The sequence below is a fragment of the Microcaecilia unicolor genome, chromosome 11 (genome assembly GCF_901765095.1).
Source record: "Microcaecilia unicolor chromosome 11, aMicUni1.1, whole genome shotgun sequence".
NCBI classification, from domain to species: Eukaryota; Metazoa; Chordata; class Amphibia; order Gymnophiona; family Siphonopidae; genus Microcaecilia; species Microcaecilia unicolor.
Window position 1 is genome coordinate 201,918,231 of NC_044041.1, and position 26,047 is coordinate 201,944,277.

Genomic DNA, 26,047 nt, shown 5'->3' on the forward strand with positions numbered 1-26,047 from the left:
AAAGAGATCACCTGGGCCTTGGGTCATAAGAACGAGCCAGTCAGTCCTGGTTCCCCCATCTCCTTTTCAAATGCTTTCACTAGAGAAATTTCCAAGTCCGAAGCACTTTGTTGAAAAAAAAATCATACTTAGGATGACCTGCTCCTTCTGTCCTAAAAGCAGGCAGTCCCTCTGTTCCCTGGGTTCAACCAGAGCGTGAGGATAAGATGATTTCTCAGTCTGTATGTTAGCTCAGGGTGTTCTAATAAAGTACAGTCAGAGAACAAGGGAGTCTGTCTTTCCTCTTAGCTTAGAAGCCTCCTGTCACACTGCTTAACACAATCTTATACCATAAGAGACATGTAGTATTCTCTATCTGTTATACTACATTAAAAAAAAAAAAGCCTGGCAACGTGGCACCATAAATCTGTCCAGAGAGCAGCAGATAAACTCATGGACTGCTTTATATTCATACCAGATGTAAAACTATCTTTAAAAATATTTATATATGGACGCAGACCATGTGTCTCTCCCACAAGATCTCAGGGTTGACACTTTCCCTCTTTGGTTAACCTCCAGCCACCCAGTGATTATCGCTGTTCCTCCACGTTTACAAAAAAATAATCTGGCAGGCTAGATGAGAAACCCACAAAGAGGGCAGGCCAGGGTCACTCAGTGGATGATGAAGCCCACCTGCTGCTACTCCAGATCTGCCCTACAGAATTGATCCAGTCCAGGTTGTACCTCATTGCATGCAGGGATTTGTAGTCTTGTGTTTCTTAGGGAATCCAGTTTTGAAGTCAAAACTACGAGTCCCTGCATGCAATGGGGTAAAAGCTGGCCTGGATCAATTCTAAGGGGCAAACCTGGAGCCAGTTGAAAATCCTTAATACAGTTAAAATATGATACACCTCAGTGTGCACACATAGCAGCTGTTCTGTTACCTGGACTTTTGCTCACTTCTCAATATATCCTGAGAATACAAAAGCAGTGTGCCAGGGGTCAGAATGCACTGGCAGAAAACTCAGAAAACCAGGACTGAACAAAGGTGCTGGCTAGGACATCTTCCTCCTTTATGGCCCCCACACATGAAACCACTGTTCAGGACTCATCAGAGAAAACAGAGAAATGAAATTCGTTGGGAGGGGGGAGCTGGCGAACAAGCTGAACCCTGCTCTACTGTGTGGTCAGTGTCACATAAGAAACCCACAAACCAGCTGTCACACAGGACAAGCACGCACCACATCACTTCAAGACTTCAGAAACTGCAGGAATATTAATGCACTTTTTTCTCTTCAAGTTTCACGTCACCTCCTCAATCTCTTGTCTTCCATATGACCCTGGACCAGACAGCTTTGCTGTGTTCTAATGTTCCCACCTCAATCCCTTGTCTTTCTATAACCTGGAACAAGCCACTTACCCTCCCTGTATTCAAATGTCCCCAACTCAATCCCTTGTCTTCCATGTGACCTTGAACCAGCCACTTAACCTTTCTGTGTTCTACTGTTCCCACCTCAGTCCCTTGTCTTTCTGTGACCTTGAACCATCCACTTAACCTCCCTGTATTCAAATATTCCCAACTCAATCCCTTGTCTTCCAAATGACCTTGAACCATCCACTTAACTTCCCTGTGTTCTGTTTCCACCTCGATCCCTTGTCTTCTATAAGACCTTGAACCAGCCACTTAACCTCCTTGTGTTCTAATATTTATCTTGTTAGATCTTGGGCGAAGAAATACACTGTACATTCTCAGCTGTGCTGCATATACCAAATGTATCATTACTCTTCAAAGAGATAAGTTGAACAAAACTTCTTAATTGCTCAAACAGGAAATGCCAAAGGTATTCACAAGGAAAAGTGGATCTGTGAGGTGACCCACAATATCTCCAGCCCCTTTCTCCCTCCAAGAAGACATATGAAAACTCAGCCAGAGAACAATCAGTATGAAGTGGGGGGTGGTTAGAAGGGGGGGGGGGGGGAGAAGAAAACGGATGATATATAAAAATGTGACCCAACCACCCTTCTCCGATAGAGGGCTGATTTATAAAAATAGCTCATTCCCAGGGCACTTTCCTGAGGCCTGGAGCTCTAATGAGATCCAGATGTTTTCTCACAGCCTCAGGCCTGCACAGATGCCAAAGATGCATCCAGGCTTGTGTCCACTTGCTCGTATACGGTAAACAAGGGCAGTCTACACAGGAGCAATAAATTCACATATGGAATGCAACAGTTAACTTAAATCTCCATCTTGAGATTCTATTCCACTCCGGGCTTTCCAGCTTCCAGCCTGGTCTCTGCTGTTTTCATGAATAATAATATTACTAGTTATTTATATAGCACCTTTAATTGAAAGATCTAGGAGGATCACAAAAGAATGTAGATTTCACATTAGTGGATAGTCCGACATTCCATAATTAAGATTACAACAGAATTAAGAACATTTAAAAATATATATATTTTTAAAGCCAGGTCTTTGTTTCCTAAATCTCAATTAATTAGATTCTGAATGTAATGTGATAGGTAATTACGTTTTGAATGGTGGGGCCATTTTACTAAGATGCACTGAAAAATGGCCTGCGGTAGTGTAGACGCGTGTTTTGGGTGTGCGCAGAATCATTTTTCAGCGCAGCTGTAAAAAATGCCTTTTCAAAGTTTTTGCCGAAAATGGATGGGCGACAAAATGACCCATTTTGGGGCTGAAACCTTACCGCCAGCCATTGACCTAGCAGTAAGGTCTCACGCGGTAACCGGGCGGTAATGGTCTACATGCGTAAAATGTCAATTACTGCCCAATTACCGCTCGCATGCCAGAAAATAAAAATATTTTCTGGCACGCATATCGGACACGCATCAAAAATGAAATTACCGCAAGGGCCACATGGTAGCCGAGCAAAAAGGCCCCTTAACCCTCCATTGCCCCAGGTACAAAAAACATACATTGTGAGCCCTCTAGCGGCCACTCCCCCAAATGGAGTTCTGCCAGCCCTGGCGCCTATTTTTTTCTCAATGTGTTGCATAGAAAATGTGCACCAGCACCGGCGGAAGTCCGCTGTCGCTCCCCCTGCGGCGTCAACCTGGTTCCGCTTCTGCTAATGACTACAGGCTGCCAGTTTCTTGGTTAAGTCCCTGGGACATTGTGGTTTCTGCACGGACAGTCCAAACATACCTCCCTGCAGCCCAGCACAATCACTATTCACTCCCTTCTGAATGGGGCAGGGAGGGTAACTGTTTGGGACTTTTTTTGGAGGTGGGGTTTACTATCAATTCCCCATGCACACCCTGTCCTTTGAGGTCACACTTATTCACTTTATATTTAAAAACTAGTAAAAAAGCCCCGTTTCTGATGCAAATGAAACGGGGGCTAGCAAGGTTTTCTTCAGAGTGTGCATGTGTCCCTGCCCTCTGCCCTCTCTCCCTTCCCCTGTGCTGTCTGTCCCCTCTGCTCTCTGTCCCCTCCCCCCTCCGAGTCGAGTCCTTCAGTGTTAAGTTTCCTGCTGTGCTGTGTTTGTGTTACAGAGAGAGTGAGGGCGTTTGCCCTCTCTCCCCTCCCCCCTCTGAGTCCTTCACTGTTACAGAGAGAGCGATTTCATGCTGTGCTGTGTTTTCCTTCACTGTTGTGTTACAGAGAGAGCGAGGGCGGGGCAGACACTCATGGGGAAACCGGATTTCTCTGCCACTTCACACTTCCGGCTGGAGGCTTCATTTAGAACGTTGGTGGTGCCTTTTATATATAGAGATGTATAAACATTTAATAGGCAGCCCTCCATGCAATCATTAGAATAATGCATAGAAGACATAAAGGAATGAAAATCAGAATTAAAATATAGACCAATCTTACAGTCGTATTGAGCTGCAGAACCCACATAAGGGAATTATACAACAAAAAAGTAACAGGAGCCCAATCAATTGGCCAGGTGAGTCACAGGAAGCAGATATGAGGGGACAGATAGCTTTGGAAAGCACGTTAGGTAACATATATAGAAAACGTTTATGAAACAGCCAAGCAGATCCCTCTCAACTCCAGGTGAGGCTGTCATACTGCAAAGCTGGAGGTGGCACATCCAGGGCCAGCTCAAGGGATAGTGGTGCCCTGAGCCAACTTGCTTTGGCAGCACCCCCTCCTCATCGCATTGCTTCTGGCAGCCCTCCCTCCTCCCTCTTCTCTCTTCCTGTGGGTTCGGCATCTCTCCCTCCCTATGCTATATAAGGACATGGGGATAGATCTGAAACAACATGGTTTATCAGCTGACATGGCTGAATAAGTGACCAGAGAGTAGAATCAGTTCTGACCAGTACAAACGTCTATAAGAAGAGAAGAAGCAAGGAGCACACCCAGCCATTGCACCAGAAAACAAAACCCTGTAATTAGTGGTCCATTAGCAGCCTAATACCAAGTGTGGAGATATTTTGGTTTTTGACAGTTTCTTGTGTGATACCTGTGTCACGTGGCCAGTTGTTTATACACTGGTATAAAAAGTAAAGAGGGGGGAGTCTAGCTTCCTTGGCTGAGGAATTAGCCAGGAAAAGCTCTCCCCATAACTTCTGCTTTGTAATATTATGTACTTTTGCTTTTGATGAAAGTAAATGAACAGAGCTTGCTGATGTTGTCTGGTGTCAGTTGGTAATCCTCCACCAGGAGAAGGTGTATGTGGGAATGTAGAGGAGGGTCACTGGCCCCATTTTCCCTCTTCTTCTACAACCTGGCGAGCCAGCCAGGAGAGCAGACTAGAATCTCCTGCTTTAGTGATAGCCAGCTTGCTGAATCGTAGTGAGAGCTCATGCCGTCGGGAAGAGTTATCCCGGTTCTTCAGATCAGAAGAGTTATCCTGGTTGACATGACCAGAACTGTTATCCCAGGAAGAAAATCCAGAAGAGTGGTAACACAATTTTTTTTTAATTACTTGTAGTTATTGTGCTATTTCTCTGCTCCTCATACACAGGTTATCAAGATTTTAATAAACATGTGCCTGGCTGGATCCACTTTTTATACCTATCCGTCCTCCTTGACAGTTTCCTCATCATGAGGGTACTTTGGTGAGAATTCTTTTTCTCTCGCTTGTTGAGTTTTTTTTTTTTTTTTTACTACTGTGAACACATTCATATGTAATCACATACACTCATCAGATATCAATTATTTTTTTTGTACAAAGTTGGATATATGAAATGAGATTGAAGGGGGGCAGACTCAAAAAAGATGTCAGGAAGTATTTTTTCACGGAGAGGGTGGTGGACGCTTGGAATGCCCTCCCGCGGGAGGTGGTGGAGATGAAAACGGTAACGGAATTCAAACATGCGTGGGATAGGCATAAAGGAATCCTGTGCAGAAGGAAAGGATCCTCAGAAGCTTAGCCAAAATTGGGTGGCAGAGCAGGTGGGGGAAGAGAGGTTGGTAGTTCGGAGGCGAGGATAGTGGAGGGCAGACTTATACGGTCTGTGCCCTGAAAAAGGCAGGTACAAATCAAGGTAAGGTATACACATATGAGTTTATCGTGGGCAGACTGGATGGACTGTGTAGGTCTTTTTCTGCCGTCATCTACTATGTTACTATGTTCTCCCTTTTTCCATCATACAAGCCAAATATCATCTACTGATCTATGTCTTACCCACTTAAGGTCTTTTCATTTAATGTGAAAGGCATCGATCATCCCATTAAAAGTAAAAAAAAAAATTGCTAGTATATTTCAAAAAATTCAAACCCTCAAATATTCTTCCTGCAGGAAACTCACTCATCGACTAATGAATCAACAAAGCTTCAGCAAGACAGGAATTGCTTCTTCCCACTCTCTATTTATTTTATTTATTTGTTGCATTTGTATCCCACATTTTCCCACCTATTTGCAGGCTCAATGTGGCTTACATAGTAGCGTCAAGGCATTTGCCCAGTCGGTTGATAGCAAATACAAGGTTGTAAAGTGATCGAATGAGGTAATTTGTGGAGGGTCGAAGGGGATGAAGGTAGTGTGTTGTCCAGTACGATCAATAGGCATGCTGTGTTTCTGGGTGAGGAGGTTTACGAGGGGTCGTTGGGGTAGGCCTTTTTGAAGGGGTTAGTTTTAGGGATTTCCTGAAGTTCAGGTGGTCATGGATTGTTTTCACCGCTTTTGGGAGGCCATTCCATAGTTGTGCGCTTATGTAGGAGAAGCCGGATGCGTAAGTTGTCTATGGACAAAAAGAATGGATTGGCTATCTTTTTGGCAAAGCAATTACAATATTCCATTCTTTCTCTTACTATTGAGGAAGATGGATAATACTAATTCTTCAGATGGACATGAAAACATTTGCGTCAACATTTATGCTCCAAATATGGCATCATAGGAACTGAGAACAGTGAAAGCTAAGATGGTAAGATTGAAAATAATGGGTGAAAATTTGAATTTGAATCTTGAAAATTAATGGATCAATGAGGAATACATGCCCGCCATAAATGAATGTCTGGCTCATATTGATAGCCTGAATGGTGGTGACATGGGAATCTGACGGATCCATTTCCAATACCCTTTAAAATGATGTGAGAAAATATTGAAAGAATTGTTTTGGGAGTTGGGTAAGATAAAGGGCCAAATATGGATAAAGCACAAATTTACCTTAAAATTTCACAACCAATAGCATTAATTGGGTCTGACTATGGTGCTTATTTTCAAAGTACATAGACCTGCGAGGGTATCCACAATGAATATTCATGAGATAAATTCACATAGATATACATACCAAGGAGATTATTATTATTACTATTATTTGCATTTGTATAGCGCTACGAGACGCACGCAGAGCTGAACACTTGACACAAAGAGACAGTCCCTGCTCAAAAGAGCTTACAATCTAAATAATACAGACAGACATGAGACAGTGTATCTCATGTATATTCATAGTGGAAATCCTGAAAATCTAACTGTCTCTGGTTCCCCTAGAACAAGTTTAGGAATCACTGATCTATGGACTTGCAGATGCCACATTCCTCTTAGAGGTACTTGATGTGCAAGTCCATAGATGCAACAGAAGAAAAGTAAGACTGGTTGAGCCTGTGCTCAGTGGCCCGGAGCCCTCAGGCAATAGTCTTGGAATAAGTTCAAGGTTTGTGATCGGTAGGTGTGTCCACCCGCCACGGAAGTCAATGAACCGTGCTTCTGTGAATTCTTTTTCTCTAGTATATATATAGAACTTTTCCATGCTTTGCAAGAAACATTCTGGCCGGATAATTAGTCAACCACAGTCAATAGCCATTAATGCACAAAAGGACAATGCCCCCAGTCAGCTGGTCTTAGCCAAGCAGGAAGTGAACATGCTGCAAGGGACAGGCATATCCTTGTCCTCACCTTGTGTTCCAGCTAGAACCTGCATTTACACAATAGAGTTGGATATTTTATTCCTGGCACAGGCAGATTCAGGACTCATAATAATCCCTGCCAAAGAGTGAGACTGGGAGGGGGTTCTAAACCTCTTTCACCATACAGAAACCCACAAGAGCAGGCACAACCAACGAGGAAAAAATAGTATTACTTGTTACTGTTACTAAAGCGGCAAATCTTCCAAAATAAACAGCTGTGCAAAATGTGATTGAACTCATTTGTGAAAAGATGAACTTGTGGGACATTTGTGGGGTCTGAAACATAGTAACATAGTAGATGACGGCAGAAAAAGACCTGCACGGTCCATCCAGTCTGCCCAACAAGATAAACTCATACGTGCTACTTTTGTGCATACCTTACCTTGATTTGTATCTCTCCTTTTCAGGGCACAGACCATATAGTCTGCCCAGCACTATCCCCGCCTCCCAACCACCAGCCCCGCCTCCCACCACCAGTTCTGGCACAGACCATATAAGTCTGCCCAGCACCATCCCCACCTCCCAACCACCAGTCCCGCCTCCCACCACCGGCTCTGGCACAGACCGTATAAGTCTGCCCAGCACTATCCTCACCTTCCAACCACCAGCCCTGCCTCCCAACCACCGGCTCTGGCACAGACCGTACAAGTCTGTCCAGCACTATCCCCGCCTCCCAACACCAGTCCCGCCTCCCACCACCGGCTCTGGCACAGACCGTATAAGTCCTGCCCAGCACCATCCCCGCCTCACCGCCACAGCTCTGCCACCCAATCTCGGCTAAGCTCCTTAGGATCCGTTCCTTTTGAACAGGATTCCTTTATGTTTATCCCACGCATGTTGAATTCCGTTACAATGAACATTACACATAATGCACTCAACTCTGTGACAGTATATAAATATTTTACTTTTTTTCTTTTTTACATATCGTGTAAAAAAAAAAAGAACAAATGAGTCCATTTATAACAATTACAACATTCAAGAGTCAACTGCTGGAGGCTTCTCTCATGTCTGAATGGAAAGGGTTTAACAACATTTTATACATTTATGTACTCAGTATGAAAGGAACAGTCTCACTAGCTGCCATTTCAATCAGCATCACTAATAAATTCACCTGCTTGGTTTTAAGAAGCTTAGAAAAATCCATGAATCTTAGACGTCAAGCGATTCACTTCTCAGGATTATTCACCTATTTAAAAAAAATAAAAAGGTACATGGGCTAGCCCCAGTGGCTCAGTAGTGCTGCAATGTGAAGGGACCTTGGTTCTATCCCTGGCTTGGGTTTCTGTCCCCCAAGTTGGCTGGGGTTGGGGGATGCTGTGAAAGCAGTGTTTACAGCCCTTGGATGAGGAGGGGAATCATAGTCATTGCACAATGGTGACATCTAGTGGCTGGATTGGGAGTTCAGAGGTGAGCACGGCCTCCAGCTCAGTACTCTTACTGCAATGACTACACTAAAATCGTTTGTTAGGGGATATAAAAGAGGGGAAGAATTCCAGGGTAGCTGTAAATGAAGGCTCATGGCTACAGATGTCAACCCTGATCGAAATGGATGTCCAAAGAAGTTGGAAGAAATTGCCAAGCTGAAAAAGACAGAGAGGGTCGCATAAATCCAGCTCCATGTTGTGAACAGGCCGAGTCAGTCCTGATTTTAACACCCTCCCATCTATGGAGAAATTGGAACTATAAGTTAATAGATGCAATGGTGAAGTCTCCTGAAACAGCTCCTCCACCTTTGAGCAAGCAGAGTCACACTGGTGACCTCCAACCTTCTAAAAGGGAGGCGGATCAGATAGCTCCATAGGACAGGCTGAGTTGTAGCTGGTTTTCACCCACGGCATCTATGAACTTGTAGTTCTAATTTTTCTGTACGTGGGAGGGTGATAAAACCAGGACTGACTCAGCCTGTTCTTCCCAACATGGAGTTGGATTTAGGTACGGCAACATAAGCAACTGAACTGGGGTGCCAAATGGTGAACATGCCAGGTGCCCTGAACTACGGGGAGCTTTGCTGGTGCCACTTCATGGAGGCAGCAGTATGACACTCTATCCCAACACCCCCCACTCCTGCTTTCCAGTCTCCAGAGGATGCTCCCCCCCCAAGTTCACCTACTGTAAGGGAGGGATTCATGCTCTCATTCTCCAGTCCTGCCTATGGGTGCAAAAACCTTAAATCCAGCCCTGGCTTTATGGCGTTTTTGACATGGCCAAAGGTACTGATCCAGATTTGCAAAGACTCTTCCCGTTATTTCTCCCTGCCACTCTCCTCCACTCACTGAGATTTGCATTGTATTAGAACAAAATGTTACAATTCAGTACCTTATCCTCTTTCAAACTGATTTTTCTTTTTTAAAAAAAAATGCAAGCACATGAAAGAGAGCAAAATTGGGGTGTTAGAAACAGGCCATCTTGTTGCATGTGCTACTACTACTACTATTTACTACTATTTAGCATTTCTATAGCGCTACAATTAATGTGTACAGGAAGGAGGAGAGGGTAGGTGGAGTCTCAGTCCACCAATAAGAGCCAACCTCATCAGTGATGTCACAATGGCTTGATTGCCTGATACTTGGCTCACTTCTGATATTGTGATGTCATAAGGGAAAGGGGGAAAGGGAAATGGGACTTGATATACCGTCTTTCTGAGGTTTTTGCAACTACATTCAAAGCGGTTTACATATATTCAGGTACTTATTTTGTACCAGGGGCAATGGAGGGTTAAGTGACTTACCCAGAGTCACAAGGAGCTGCACTGCACTAACCAATAGGCTACTCCTCTACTACTACTACTACTACTATTTAGCATTTCTATAGCGCTACAAGGCGTACGCAGTGCTGCACAAACATAGAAGAAAGACAGTCCCTGCTCAAAGAGCTTACAATCTAATAGACAAAAAATAAAGTAAGCAAATCAAATCAATTAATGTGTACAGGAAGGAGGAGAGGAGGGTAGGTGGAAGCGAGTGGTTACAAGTGGTTACGAGTCAAAAGCAATGTTAAAGAGGTGTGCTCTGTTGTGTGCTCTGTTGCTTCCTTGCTGGTATCTACTAAGGTGAAGTTTCCCAGAAGGTCTACGGCTGATGCTCAGATACAAGTGTTCAGGACAGAATGTGCAGTAGGCCAGCAGGGTTACCTAACAGCAAGGGGAATTATTTTGTGCTTGGGAACAAACGACAGTGCGATTTCAGATTATGAATCAAGCATAGAATGGTTTATAACACAGGGCTCTTTCCTCGGCTTGATCACACCTGATGAGCTCAAAGTGACAAAACAGTGAGACAAGGCGATGGCTGACGTCAAAGGAATGATGTGATGGATAGGAAGAAAAGTCTTGAAAATCCGATTCCTCAAAATGCTCAGCTGCTTATATTGCCTCAGAAATCACTGAGAGTGTCTTCTTCATGTATAAGATGGTGATTCCACTAAAATGTACAGATCATAGACGTGGAAAGAAAGGCAATGCATGGTGCGTGGTACATGACCATCTATGCTCATGAGGTAGTACTGAGAGATGCATCTGTACAGTTCTAGAACCATCCAAAGGTAAAATGAGCTCTCACGAGAGTCAACAAAACAAAGGGAACCACCACTGCCAAATAGATGGTTTTCCCTTACCCCCCCCCCCCCCCCCCCCCCCCCCACACACACACACTTTCAGTGTAGAAGTGACTAGACTGAACTGGTCTGAAAAGGTCTGAATAACGTACAGATGTATTATTTTCAGCTAGTGTCACAATACTACTTAGTCAGTTCATAACACCATGAAAAGAATGGCTCCACCAGCCCATCAAACCCAAAAAGGCACTTCTTCAGCACTGGAACAAGTCTGCTGTGCCATGGACTTCTCTTGGCTTGGGCCTGCAATATTTGCAACGCCTTAGCTCACGCAGGCTGCCAGTGATACTTCCAGACTGTCTCCCAGGCCTCAGGAGAAGCCGCCTTAGAGGGGCCGGAGATGACTCAGTTTCTCAATCTCTGTCTGAAAAGCAAGAAAGGAACATTTTATGCAGGTCAGCTTCTGTTTGATGCTCTTGAGAGCAGCCCTTTCTCTCCCTCCAATCAAACATGGAAATACCTGTTGGCTAGCTACTCATGGGCAGTAGTGGAGGTAAACTCCGTACTCAAGAGAAGAGTTACTTACCATTAAAAAAAAACCCAGCTCTCATAGCTTCACAGTAACATAGTAAATGATAGCAGATAAAGACCTCCATGGTCCATTCAGTCTACCCAACAGTCACATTCATGTGTGGATTTTACCAAAATATACTTTCCATTCTGAGCATTGTTTATGCCAAATGTTTTTCTTTTGGGCATATTGAATTTTTTCCTTTCTTTGTCTTTCTGGCTAGTGAGAATTTCTCCCCCCCCCCCCCCCCCCCCAACCTGGGAGAGCAGATTTCTCCATAGCTGATAGTGAGCACTGTCCTTAAGTAGCTCATGGTATCTCCTTCCAAGCCCATCAAAGTACAAATATGACCATGAAGAGCAAGTGACAGTCCCCAGTCCCCAAACAGCAGAAGAAAACCAGGGAAAGGGACCAACCCCACCTGCTGTGCAAGGAAAGAAGACCAAAACATTGGCGAACGCAACAAAGAGCCTCCCAGAAATTCTTCTTCTGGAGAATGGGGAAATACCATTCTAGAGCCAGATTTCAAGCCCCCTAATGACTGGGGGGACATCTTGCGCCCGATATTTAAAACCAATGAACTGGCCCGGAACAGCTTCTGGCTGGTTAAGTGGCACTTAATCAGCTATCTGGCTGAATATTGCTGGTTAGTCAGTTACATTGCGCAATATGAGGGAAAGGGAATGGGACTTAATATACCACCTTTCTGTGGGTTTTCCAACTACATTCAAAGTGGTTTACATATATTCAGGTACTTATTTTGTACCAGGGGAATGGAAAGTTAAGTGACTTGCCCAGAGTCACAAGGAGCTGCAGTGGGAATTGAACCCAGTTCCCCAGATTCAGAGTCCACTGCACTAATCACTAGGCTACTCCTCCACTCATTCCACCAATAAGAGCCAACCTCATCAGTGATGTCACAATGGCTTGATTGCCCGATACTTGGCTCACTTCTGATATTGTGATGTCATAAGGGAAAGAGGGAAAGGGAAATGGGACTTGACATGCCGCCTTTCTGAGGTTTTTGCAACTACATTCAAAGCAGTTTACATATATACAGGTACTTATTTTGTACCAGGGGCAATGGAGGGTTAAGTGACTTGCCCAGAGTCACAAGGAGCTGCAGTGGGAATTGAGCTCAGTTCCCCAGGATCAGAGTCCGCTACACTAACCACTAGGCTACTCCTCCACTCCATAACCTGCTATCTACTAATATTCAGTGCATCACTGGCTAAGTTTGGCAGCCAAATTAGGCCACCAAAATAGCTGGAATATCTTTGGCTGGTTTAAACTTAAACTGGCCAGTGCTGACCATCGCCTTGGCCGGTTGAATTTAACCTAGCCAAAAAAACAAAACACCTGGATATTCAACGCCGGTCACTGGGAACGGCCTGGAATTGAATATCCGGAATCAGTGCTGACCGTGGGAGGCATCCCAGCTACCTCCCCCGCTCCGAATATCAGACCCCTTATGTCCGTGCTTGTCACGTCAGATGCCAGGAAAATGGACCTGGGGCTGGACGATCCACATGTGTGTGCAGATGTTGGCAGCAGGGACTGATGCAAGGAGATCATACGCCCTGCGCAAACCTTCAGCCTTGCACCCTCGCCAAACAATCATGATCATCTTGACACCACCCCTCCCAGACTGATCTGGGTAAATGGGTTATTTTAAATTTCACACCCTCCTTTAATACCTCCTTTGTTCTTCTGCTTATTTGCTTTTTTTCTTGAGTGTGTTCGATTGTCAGAATCTATTGTTTTGCTTTGACTGCACCTGCTCTTTGGTCCCTCCCCCCCCCCCCCCCCCCCCCCCCCCACGAAGCTGCTGCCCTAGGCAGTTGTCTAGTCTTGCTGGCACTAGTAGGCAGAGTATGTACAGCGATGCATGCAACAGAATCCTTGACAGGGCAGTTTCTGCTCTGCTGCTGGCCCCCATCTTAAAAAACACGCCTCCATACTGATACACTCCCCTTTGCAACCTGAAGCCTCAGGGGTTGCCCTGCTGAAGCAATTCATCTGTAAAAACCTCTCCAGGCTGCCTCCTTACTCCAGCCCTCAATAGGAGCTGGCATGAAGCAGTATAAACCTCACCTGCAGAGCAGTGCGCTTGGCTCTTTCTTCTCTCATCTCCTGTTTAATATCTGCCATGTCCCTCCTGCAAAAACAATTTACCAGGGCATTACTGAAAGGCTTCCAGAACTTCACTCCCTGGCTTTCATTGGTCCCCTGAGTTGACTTAGGCAGAGGAAGTGCCCACAACAGAAATTAAATAAGCTGAGAATAGGCCTGACCTTAGCAGCACCAAACTCCAGACAATGGAAGAATTTTTCTAGTTTTAGTCGCAAAGAAAAGGAAGGGGAGGAGGGTGTTTTCAGTCCAGGGACGGCTTAACCATTGGACCAGGTAAGGCTCTGGCCCAGGATGCCAGCGGCTAAGGGCACCATAACATCCAGCCTCACCTGGTCTACAGGTTAAGCCTTTTCTCCCTCCTCCCCTCGGTCCAGTCTCTCCCCTTCTTTCTTCCCCCTCCCTGTGGGTCTAGTACTGTTCCCTCACCTCTCTCACTCCTCCGTCATCTAGTGAAGCTTATGTTGGTCGCAGGTGGGAGCAGAAGCAACCTGACAGTCTGCCTTTGGCCAGCCCATGATAGGTAGAGATGCCGAACCCCATGGGAGGAGAGGAGAGGAGAGGGGGAGGAGGAGGGATGGGGGTGTAGGAAGCAATACTGTGGGGGTGGGGGGAACTGCCAAAGCAGTTGGCCCAGGGAACCACTACCCCTTCAGCCAGCCCTGTTTCCATCACTGCAAATTAATTCTTTGGACGCAAATTTAAGCTGCAGCTTGAACGTTTGCACATTGATTCATGTATATTATCTCTCAGAGATGACAGGTATGTTCTGGTTGGTTAATATCCCGGGTTAGGATACGGAAGGGGAGGCAGGGTCACTGCCTGGAGACTACGGTTCTTGGTAACAATTCAAAAACACACATATGTTTTCTATTTGGTTTTGAATACTGTTAACCCTTGGTCTAATTTCCCTTCTGCCTGTTCCTCATCTTGAACCTTTACTTTCAGAAGAAAGAGGAGATAGATGTTAGATTTCATCCCAATACGCCCCCTGGACAAAGAGAACTTGGCCTTCAGTCCATTGCAAGAATGCCGTACAAACTCCCGTCATGATAGACCAGGGGTGAGCAAATTTTACGTGGCCTGGCAGACCACTGGCATCACAACCCTCCACTTCCCCCTCATCCGAGAGCTGTTTTTAACTATTTCCCTCACTCCCTCTGGGCAGCAAATCTACAACTGCCGTAAGAGGCATTGCATGGCCATTCAGCATGGAGCCTTGAGCATCTACACATGCCCAAGGCCTGCCAGCTCCTGCCCCCTCTGAACTTCCTGTTTCAGAGGAGGCAGAAGCTGGCAGGCCTTCAGTATGCACAGACGTCAAAGGTCTATGCCAGCCACCTACATGCTGCCTCTTAAGCAGGGCCGTGCCTAGGGTCTCCGGCGCCCCCCTGCAGTTGGCCCTGCCGGCGCCCCCCCCCCCCCCGAAAACGATCGCTACACTACCCGCCCTCTTCTCCCCAGATCCTTTTTGTTTAAATTTACCTCTCCGGCGCGCGGCAGCGTAGCGTTAGTGAGAAGGAGGCGGCGCTCCCCCGCCCCGACGTGTCTTCTTCCCTTCGCTCAGTGTCCCGCCTTCTTCTGACGTCATTTCTGACGTCAGAAGAAGGCGGAACCGAGCGAAGGGAAGAGACTGACACGTCGGGGCGGGGGAGCGCCGCCTCCTCACTAACACTACGCTGCCACGCGCCGGAGAGGTAAATTTAAACAAACAAAAAAAAAAGGACAAGGATCTGGGGAGAAGAGGGCGAGGTAAGCATGGTGCGGCGGGGCGCCCCCCAGAGGATGGCGCCCTCCTGCCATGCTTACCTCGCTTACCGTGTCGGCACGGCCCTGCTCTTATGACCAATGTGGATTAATTGTCCTGAGGGAGTAAAAAAAAACAAAAACCACAGCTCATGAGTGAGGGGGGGGGGGGGAAGTGGATGGAAAGTAGGAGAGAGATGCTGGAGGTGGGGGGGGGGGGTTGACTCCATATTCAACTACCACTGGTCAGTATTTTGTTAGCACTGATCTATGTGGTGCATTTGCTAATTTTATTTTAATTCTGTTAATTTATTTTACGCAGCCCCACTAGGGTATAAATGCTGCCCACCCCTGTAACAGACTGTCTTGGCCAGAGGAGTTTTTACTCTTACTAAAGATAATGAGCCTGCTACAGGAATACATAAATGTTTTGGATATCTGGTTAATGGAATCTATTATACAAAACGTTTGAGACTCTGGCAAAGTGATGTTCACGACTGCTTGTTGCTTGTACTGGGTTTTCCTATTGCAAAATTTGAGTTTTCATGCAGGAACCAAGCGGACACGCTCACTGTGCCACCCTGTTCTGAGTTTCTGAGGCGCTGTGGCTCTTAACTCACTCATATTGCGCTTTCATTAGTTCCATTAAGATTTTCAGCGACTGAATTTCTGATCTCAGCTCTTCTACCGTTGCTTTCTCCCTCACTTCCTCCTCTGTTCTCTGCTTGGTCTTGGGAGCCGACTGCGCCGCCAAGGTTGCTTTCGCTGCCTTCTTGCCCTCAGGGGCTCCTGGCTTCGCTGCATGTGGAACAGGAGGTGCCACCTTCGCTGGGGCAGAAGGAGACTGCTCCGGTTCCTGTGAAAAACAATCAAACAATGAAAGCCTTGAGAGGGGCAGAGTTTGTTAATCAAGTGGTCTGGTTCTGGATATTGACTTGTTGTCACGAGATCGGATGACAGAGGGACCGGGGGAGGGGGGAACAATTTTCAGTCTCACATTAATTGGCTGTCTGAAATTTATGGTTGTTCAGTGCACAGGCAGGGGCGTGGAAGGGGCATGGAAGCATTAGCCAGCTAGAACATTACACTTTCCCCCCCCACCCCCCCCCCATGCTAGCGGGATAATGCACAGCTGTTTCTGGAGCATGTGGTGCTTTCTAAATAAGAAGTGCTAAGTGAAGTGGAGTGGAGGCGTGGCCTAGTGGTTAAAGCACCGGGGTCTTGCAATCCAGAGGTGGCCAGTTCAGCTCCTGCTCCTTGTGATCTTGGGCAAGTCACAAAGGTGTGAGCAAAATCCAAATAAATAAATAAGTGCTCCTTTTTGTGATATTACATTTGTGAGCAGATGCCATAGGCTAATGGGAACATTAACACAGAACCTGAATTTTAAAAAAATTCTATCAATAGAAATCAAAGAAAATAAAGCATGGAAAAGAAAATAAGATGGTGCTGGGCAGACTTATACAGTCTGTGCCAGAGCTGGTGGTGGGAGGCGGGGCTGGTGGTTGGGGGGCGGGGATAGTGCTGGGCAGACTTATACGGTCTGTGCCAGAGCCGGTGGTGGGAGGCGGGACTGGTGGTTGGGAGGTGGGGATGGTGCTGGGCAGACTTATACAGTCTGTGCCAGAACTGGTGGTGGGAGGCGGGACTGGTGGTTGGGAGGCGGGGATGGTGCTGGGCAGACTTATATGGTCTGTGCCAGAGCTGGTGGTGGGAGGCGGGGCTGGTGGTTGGGAGGCGGGGATGGTGCTGGGCAGACTTATACGGTCTGTGCCAGAGCTGGTGGTGGGAGGCGGGGCTGGTGGTTGGGGGGCGGGGATAGTGCTGGGCAGACTTATACGGTCTGTGCCAGAGCTGGTGGTGGGAGGCGGGGCTGGTGGTTGGGGGGCGGGGATAGTGCTGGGCAGACTTATACGGTCTGTACCCTGAAAAGGACAGGTACAAATCAAGGTAATGTTTACACAAAAAGTAGCACATATGAGTTTATCTTGTTGGGCAGACTGGATGGACCGTGCAGGTCTTTTTCTGCCATGATCTACTATGTTACTATGATACCTTTTTTATTGGACATAACTTAATACATTTCTTGATTAGCTTTCGAAGGTTGCCCTTCTTCGTCAGATCGGAAATAAGCAAATGTGGTAGATGACAGTATATTTTATTTTGTTTGATTTCTATTGATAACCTTTAAGAGTGGACTAACACGGCTACCACACTTCTCTACTTAAAAAATACTATAAATGTCTCAAGTAAGTGCCATGTTAGATTTGCAGCCAAGGCGCAGTAAAATCTCTCATGAAGCTCTTTAGTAAAAACATGAAGCTGCCTTATCACTCTTTAGTAAAAGGGCCCCTTAATTTGTGGAAACAGGAAGGGAGCAGGCAGGCCAGGAGAAGATGGGTTGAGATTAGGGAGCAGAGAACATGAGGGGAGGAGGTGAGCCTGGAGAAGAGCAGCCTGCCTCGGAGGGAGGGGCTGAAGAAGAACAACACCGCCCACTCAGGGTGTCTGAAAAGAAGTGACAGAACTACTACTACTACTACTACTTAACATTTCTAAAGCGCTACTAGGGTTACGCAGCGCTGTACAATTTAACTGTGTTCCAGGACGTTCCCCCAGAAATTAAGCTCTGATAAAATGTTTCAAAGAAGAATGATATTAATGTGATGTTGTAACTGGGGCAATGGAGGGGATGAGTGACTTCCCCAGAGTCACAGGGAGCTGAAGTGGGAATTGAACTCACCTTTCCTTTCGCAGCACCCTTGGTTTTTGGCTTTTCTTCTGCTTCTTCCTGTTTGCTCTCCCTCGAAGAAGCAGTTTCCTCAGGCTTTAAAGAAAGGGAGAAAACATACGGGTACATATTTAATGGCTACAACAACCCCCTATGCAACCAGTTGGATTGATAGAAAGAGAGGGTGTTAATAAGTCCTGTCATGGTGAAAAGACCCCAGGTAGCATTTACTCCTCATAAACAATCAGGCAAAGACAATAATAATATACATGAATTAAATGAGAAATCCTTTTCTATAACAAGAAAAAAGTTAGTGTTAGAAGTACACTATTGAAAGAGGCATTTACTCAAAAAGGCCTGTACCATGAAAACACACGCTCAGCCTTTGATGGAGCACCCAGCCCCTTCGCAACGTAACCTACTGGATCTGCCTACTTAAATTTCAGATCTCTGACCCACTCAGCAAGTGGGCTTTTTAACCACATCCTCCCGAAGCATCTCAACACTATGAGCTACAGTGGCTGATCTTGGCGTGGCCTCCTTTAAAGACATGAGGAAATACCCACTGCTCCACTTTTCAATATGAATATCAATTTTATTCTTGTTGACCACTAAACTCTCCCTTTACAGGGTTCTGTGTGGTTTGCAAAAATACGTTTTCCTTAGAAGTTGGAAGATAAAGGTTCATTGGTAGATCTGTCATTAGCACTTTCAGTTTCTCTATAAAACACAAAGGCAGGGGCTGCTCAGCCTATTCTCAAGGGCGTAGAGCTGTCTGTGCTCTCCACCAGATGGAGATCCAGAGTTGTCAAATGACCCCCCCCCCCCCCCCCCCCCCCCCCCCGTCTCTAAAGGTACACTTGGTCCATCCTGGCTTTTTAACGTCCTCCTGATGTATCTTAATACTTATTGTGTTGATTTCAAATGGAAGAAAACCGGTTTAAAAGTATCACAATGCTCTGGGGTGTAGCTCAAGAAGCCCAAAGGGACCAAAGGAATTCACTCCAAAACAAAGACGGTTTGGCAGCTCTGAAGATTCTCCTGGCAGTCCAGAACAGCAGCCCTGCAAGAGGGTAATTTTATAAAGCTATTCTCATATCTGTTCCCTTCTCCACTTCTGCCAACTCCAGACTTCGCTCCTTCTGTCTCGCTGCACGCTACGCCTGGAATAGACTTCCTGAGCCCCTACGTCTTGCCCCATCCTTGACCATCTTTAAATCTAGATTGAAAGCCCACCTCTTTAACATTGCTTCTGACTTGTATCCACTCGCCTCCACCTACCCTCCTCTCCTCTTTCCTCTACACATTAATTGATTTGCTTGCTTTATTTTTTGTCTATTAGATTGTAAGCTCTTTGAGCAGGGACTTTCTTCTATGTTTGTGCAGCGCTGCATAAGCTTTGTAGCGCTATAAAAATGCTAAATAGTAGTAGTAGTTGTAGTAGTAATATGACACCACACATATAAATGGTCTGTGATAAAATTCTGACCAGCATGACCTTGCGCATGTTGACGTCATGGTGTCTGCTTTGCTGACAGGCATGTCAGAGTGTGCAAGAACATCTTGCTTAGATAATAGAAATACTAATTTATGCGTGTACTTAAATAATTGAGGCATGGATATTTACACCAATATTTGACCAGGTATAACTGAACGCACCTGCCACATAGGCACAATTTCTGCTGCTTACGCTAGTATTTTATAAAGGCACATAGGCACCTATGAGCCTTTATAAAATAGTACCAAATGGGGCATAAAATTACCCTCTCACATCCACGGCTTCAAGGAAGGAGGGTCTGGCCACGTGTTGGTGACTGATGTGAGTCCACAGAACAAGTCAGCTTCTGAATAATCTATGAACGTTGACTATGTCTTGTGCATACCATGAGAAGAGTGAACCTCACTCTTAACCAAGGGAATGCTGGGTATGACCTGAGTCTCTGAAATGCACTATACTCGGATGCGAGGCTCTCTCTATAATGAGGCAGGCATTTGTTTGATCCATCACCTCCTTTTGATTTTTCTGAAAAGAATTTAATGCATTTTCTTATTTCTTTTTTTGGGGCTGTGACCCTCTTTGTGATATTACATTTGTTCTGTTAAAATTATAAATAAATTTACATTGAATGTTTGTTTTATGTAGCCATGTTAGGCTGTGAATAAAGCAGAAATGGAAATAAATAAAATAAATCCCCAAAACTTCACTGAACAGCATGAAACAGCTCATTGGCTCATTCACCACAATCTAGAATTGGTCCTTTTTGGGTTAATCCAGGAAAACCAAGAATCCAGGAAATCCAACAGGATGCTTTCACTACCACTCAGCCCTTCTCTGAGCCAATATGACAGCTTGAACACTGCAGTATACAAACTCCTCAAAGAAGAGATAGATAACCCTGGATGCACAGAGTTGCAACTTGTAGAGAAGCCAATCTGACCCAGTGGTTAGACCACTAGCCTAATGGTTAGTGTAGTGGGCTGCAAACCTGGGGAATTGGGTTTGACTCCCACTGTGGCTCCTTGCCAGTCACTTAACCCGCCATTGCCCCAAGTACAAAAGTTAGACTGTGAGCCCACTAGGGACAGAGAAAGTGCCTGAATATAATGATAAAATGTAACGGCTTTGATTGTACCACAGAAAGGAGTGGAGGAGTGGCCTAGTGGTTAGAGCACCGGTCTTGCAATCCAGAGGTGGCTGGTTCAAATCCTGCTACTGCTTCTTGTGATCTTGGGCAAGTCATTTAACCCTCCCTTGCCTCAGGTACAAACTTAGAATGTGAGACCTCCTGGGACAGAGAAATATCCAGAGTACCTGAATGTAACTCACCTTGAGCTACTACTGAAAAGGTGTGAGAAAAATCCAAATAAATAAATATCAAATCCATGGCCCTTTAAGTTCAAAGGGTCACTAAGTGAAAGAAACCCCCCTACCACCACCAGCAAGTAGAACGAGCTTGAAGGAAAATGTGTGGAGATCTTGAGTGTAAATTACATTTAATTAGTATTTCAAGAGCTGTGAAATGGTGTTAATTGGATGCTTTGGATTTTCCTTATGGAGATTTTGGTGTTATTAAAAAAAAAAAGAGAGAACAACTGTGAAATGAAGCAGAAAGGCACATTCATCTCAGGATAATAAAGACTTCTGTGGCAAATACTGCTGTGTTTATGTTGTTTCAGCTTTTACTACGAATTAAATTATCCACAGCAGAACAGTTCTGCTCACTAACTCTACATTACAGGCAGATAACGCAGATGTGTTCAGTTAAGTTCCTCAAGTAAACTGGGCCTCAGCAACTCCAGCACCAACTCAGCTCATTCCACACTGAACCAGGTCACAGGGAAACTCTCTCTACTTCCAGTATACCATACTCTCGCTCTCTCTGTAATCCTCATTAGATTGTAAGCTCTGTGGAGCAGGGACTGTCTCTTCATGTTCAAGTGTACAGCGCTGCGTAAGTCTAGAAGCGCTTTAGAAATGATAAGTAGTAGTAGTAGTCTTTGGGATTCCGGAATCTTGCTACTCTTCGGGATTCTGCACAGAATTTTGATACTCTTTGGGATTCCGGAACCTTGTTACTCTTTGGGATTCCGGAATCTTGAAACTCTTTGTCCTTATCTCTTGTTTGTCCTGTTTGTCTGTCCTAATTAGATTGTAAGCTCTGTCAAGCAGGGACTGTATCTTCATGTTCAAGTGTACAGCGCTGCGTACGTCTAGTAGCGCTTTAGAAATGATAAGTAGTAGTAGTAAGGTCTGGAATAGAGATCCAGGGATTGGGAAATTAAGTGGGGCTTCCTTATAGTGTCTCATCAGTACAGGAGCAAGCGTCCCTACTCCCACTTCCAAGAAATCACAAAGTAGTCCAATAGTGTCTTTTGATGCAAACTCAAATGGCATTCAAATCAATGTCTTATAACCAGGGCTTTTTTTGAGGGGGTACTTGGGGGTACTGAGTACCGGCAACCTTTTCCATTGTCTGCTAAAATTGACCCACGGACCCCAAGTTTCCATGAAAGAGCTCAAGGCTCTACACACCAATTCTGCCTAGTCATAGATTCTGTGACCGTTTGCAGGGGGCTTGACTATCGTGGGGTGGGTCCCTCAGTGATCACCCCACCCCTGAAGGGTGGCCCGGCATTTGAGCACCGGCACCTTTTTCGCTAGAAAAGATGAACTGCTTATAACTCCATATATACAGTGCAACTCCTGTCCATTCAAGACTGTGTATTACAATCTTGACCTTCATAGTAATTTCAGTATTTACACATTTACAGATACTCTTGTCCTTTACCCATCACAGAAAGCTGGTAATAATTCAAGGCTGCTGTTGAATTTCCTTGATCACATTCTACTTTCCTCAGGCACAGACTCTTCAGGCTCTCCTTCTTCCAGCAATGGCACTTCTGGAGCTGCACCCTGACCTTGAACTGGCTTCCCCTGTCCAGGTTCCTGATTCAGGCTGGGTTCTCCTTACCCACCCTCAGCTGCGACACCTTCATCGTTGCCACTTAATGGGGCAGCAACTATCAGCCTGAGTTTATTGAGCCATTTTGGGACCCCCCCCCCTTTAAACCAAGGGTCCCAGCGGGGGTACAGGCAACCAAAGACCACTCCCCCCCAAAACAGAAGCCTTTATCACCTTCAGCTCCAACTCCCCTATCAATCAACTCCTTAACCCACTTTCTTTCTGCAGTTTATTTCAACACCATTCCTCTTGGGCTGGGCCTTCCTCCCACCCAGGGATATCCCATGCTCTCCCTCCATATAATTGGAGGTGGGTGGGGGGTCAACACTAGTAAAACCTGAAACAGCTGAAGTGCTCTGTAATAAAGTGTTCAAATAGTCCTGGTGAATACAAAGAACAAAAAAAAGAAAGGAAGGACTCACCAAAGAGGGGATACAGGGAAGTGTTGGGGGTCGTTTGCCTTGCACCTTTGGCCTATCAACGGTAGGGTGGCTCAGTTTTGATGAACACACCATGACAGCATCGAAAACTATCCGCCTCTGCAAAACAAGAGGAAGCGATCAGTGTTTAGTGAGCCGTGGAAGTTCAAGGGTTCAAATCCTGCTTCTACCAGTGAGCTCAGGAAAACCATTATCTGCCATTGCCTCACTTACCCACGTACGGGGTGATTCCCTATAGATCGCCTACAGTTAGGTGCTGGGATGATGCGCACTAAGTGCAGATTCTATAATGGCAATTGTGCGTGCAACTGCTATTATAGAATAATAGTGTAAGGCCACATTTCCACACCAGCACTTGCGCTAGCTCAATGGTTTGCATATTTTTATAACCCACACCCCTGACCCGCCCATGCCCCTCCCAGGTCCACGCTCTGGACGTTGCATAACTGCTAATCTGTGCTAATTAGTACCAACTAAGGCCAATTATAGCCAATAATTGGTTAATGCCAATTAGCAGCTAATTATTTAATTCAGTTACACTATTCTATAACTTGCATGTGCAGCTTTCTATGCTAAGCGTGCAATTGAGTGTACACATTTCTAGAATTAGGGGTTAGAGTGTAAGTACCCCTTATTATACCTATATTTTATCGCCATTGTATACAGGAAATTGGTTCCTGTCTCACTGGTTTAACTCTGTTTTTCAATTCTGTGTGCAACAGTGAAATGCAAAGTGTCACCGGGGTTCCTCAGCTGTGAAGCTTCAGACGGAGGTCAGGTAGGGTCTGTGCTACTGCAGCAGATTAACTGGAGGTGTCGTCTGCCCAGTGGCATAGCCACAGGTGGGCCTGGGTGGGCCGGGGCCCACCCATTTAGGGCTCAGGCCCACCCATCAGTAGCACATGTTTAGCAGTAGCTGGTGGGGATCCCAAGCTCCGCCAGCTGAAGACTTCCCCCTGATGGTAATGAAAACGCTACTCTGCACGATACTGGCACCTGCACATGCTCAGTTTTCAGCGTATGCCTGCTGCAGATGGCCAAGGTGGAAAGAAGTGTTTTCCCACCAGCTGAGATATTTTTTTCATGGTGGTGGGGGAGGGAGAACACTTGGTGCCCACCCACTTCTTGTCCAGGCCCACCCAAAATCTGTTGTCTGGCTACGCCCCTGCATCTGCCATCAAGCTCTTTGATATTTCAGGGGTTTTGATGGTTGTATGGCCTACTACAAAGTTTGGTGCTGAAACATGAAAGTGTGGATGAGTGGCTCAGTGGTTACAGCAGTGGCTGGATAAATACTTCAAATCCTGATTCTCCCACTAATGGTCACATCACCCTCCATCACCTCAGGAATAGGGAAACAGCTGCTTTGCCTGTGTTGTAACTCATCTTGAGCTGCTCGAGTTAAATTTAAAGTAAATGAAGCTGGGTGTTGGATTCCATACTGATTTGGAAGGAAAAATAGATGAAGGTGACAAGGCCTGAACTGGTCTATCAGTGTTCATGACGCAGACCAGTATGTTAAAGATACTGGGCACAGTTGAGATGGAGGGTGATAGAAGGAGAGGGACTGAGGGTTTTGGTACAAGACATTGAAGCTGGAGTTGGGCTGAGTGTGGCCATGTGGGGTTCAGTCGTAACAGGGCAGACTGGATGGGGACATGTCAGTAGGAGGCGGGGATAATGCTGGGCAGACTTATACGGTCTGTGCCAGAGCCGGTGGTGGGAGGCGGGGCTGGTGGTTGGGAGGCGGGGATAGTGCTGGGCAGACTTATACGGTCTGTGCCAGAGCCGGTGGTTGGGAGGAGGGGCTGGTGGTTGGGAGGTGGGGATAGTGCTGGGCAGACTTATACGGTCTGTGCCGGGGCTGGTGGTTGGGAGGCATGGAAAATGCTAGGCAGACTTATACGGTCTGTGCCAGAGCCGGTGGTGGGAGGCGGGGCTGGTGGTTGGGAGGTGGGGATAGTGCTGGGCAGACTTATACGGTCTGTGCCAGAGCCGGTGGTGGGCAGCGGGACTGGTGGTTGGGAGGCGGGGATAGTGCTGGGCAGACTTATACGGTCTGTGCCAGAGCCGGTGGTTGGGAGGAGGGGCTGGTGGTTGGGAGGTGGGGATAGTGCTGGGCAGACTTATACGGTCTGTGCCGGGGCTGGTGGTTGGGAGGCAGGGAAAATGCTAGGCAGACTTATACGGTCTGTACCAGAGCTGGTGGTGGGAGGTGGGGCTGGTGGTTTGGAGGTGGGGATAGTGCTGGGCAGACTTATACGGTCTGTGCCAGAACTGGTGGTGGGAGGCGGGACTGGTGGTTGGGAGGCGGGGATAGTGCTGGGCAGACTTATACGGTCTGTGCCAGAGCCGGTGGTGGGCAGCGGGACTGGTGGTTGGGAGGCGGGGATAGTGCTGGGCAGACTTATACGGTCTGTGCCAGAGCTGGTGGTGGGAGGCGGGGCTGGTGGTTGGAAGGCGGGGATAGTGCTGGGCAGACTTATACGGTCTGTGCCAGAGCCGGTGGTGGGAGGTGGGGCTGGTGGTTTGGAGGTGGGGATAGTGCTGGGCAGACTTATACGGTCTGTGCCAGAACTGGTGGTGGGAGGCGGGACTGGTGGTTGGGAGGCGGGGATAGTGCTGGGCAGACTTATACGGTCTGTGCCAGAGCCGGTGGTGGGCAGCGGGACTGGTGGTTGGGAGGCGGGGATAGTGCTGGGCAGACTTATACGGTCTGTGCCAGAGCTGGTGGTGGGAGGCGGGGCTGGTGGTTGGAAGGCGGGGATAGTGCTGGGCAGACTTATACGGTCTGTGCCAGAGCCGGTGGTGGGAGGCGGGGCTGGTGGTTGGGAGGCGGGGATTGTGCTGGGCAGACTTATACGGTCTGTGCCAGAGCCGGTGGTGGGAGGCGGGGCTGGTGGTTGGGAGGCGGGGATAGTGCTGGGCAGACTTACACGGTCTGTGCCAGAGCTGGTGGTGGGAGGCGGGGTTGGTGGTTGGGAGGCGGGGATAGTGCTGGGCAGACTTATACGGTCTGTGCCAGAGCCGGTGGTGGGAGGCGGGGCTTGGTGGTTGGGAGGTGGGGATAGTGCTGGGCAGACTTATACGGTCTGTGCCCTGAAAAAGACA

At 46.7% G+C, this 26,047-nt stretch overlaps 1 protein-coding gene across 1 annotated transcript in view; it reads right to left on the reverse strand.

Moving 5' to 3' along the window:
- Positions 1–10,946: 10,946 nt before the first annotated feature.
- The window catches only part of SH3D21 (SH3 domain containing 21), an 81,384-nt gene continuing 66,283 nt past the window's right edge, over positions 10,947–26,047 (reverse strand). The window contains 6 exon segments of the mRNA XM_030218095.1: positions 10,947–11,279; positions 13,521–13,584; positions 15,923–16,158; positions 18,046–18,129; positions 22,919–23,023; positions 23,025–23,035. Coding sequence (XP_030073955.1) covers positions 11,241–11,279; positions 13,521–13,584; positions 15,923–16,158; positions 18,046–18,129; positions 22,919–23,023; positions 23,025–23,035 — 539 coding nt within the window. The 3' untranslated portion in view covers positions 10,947–11,240.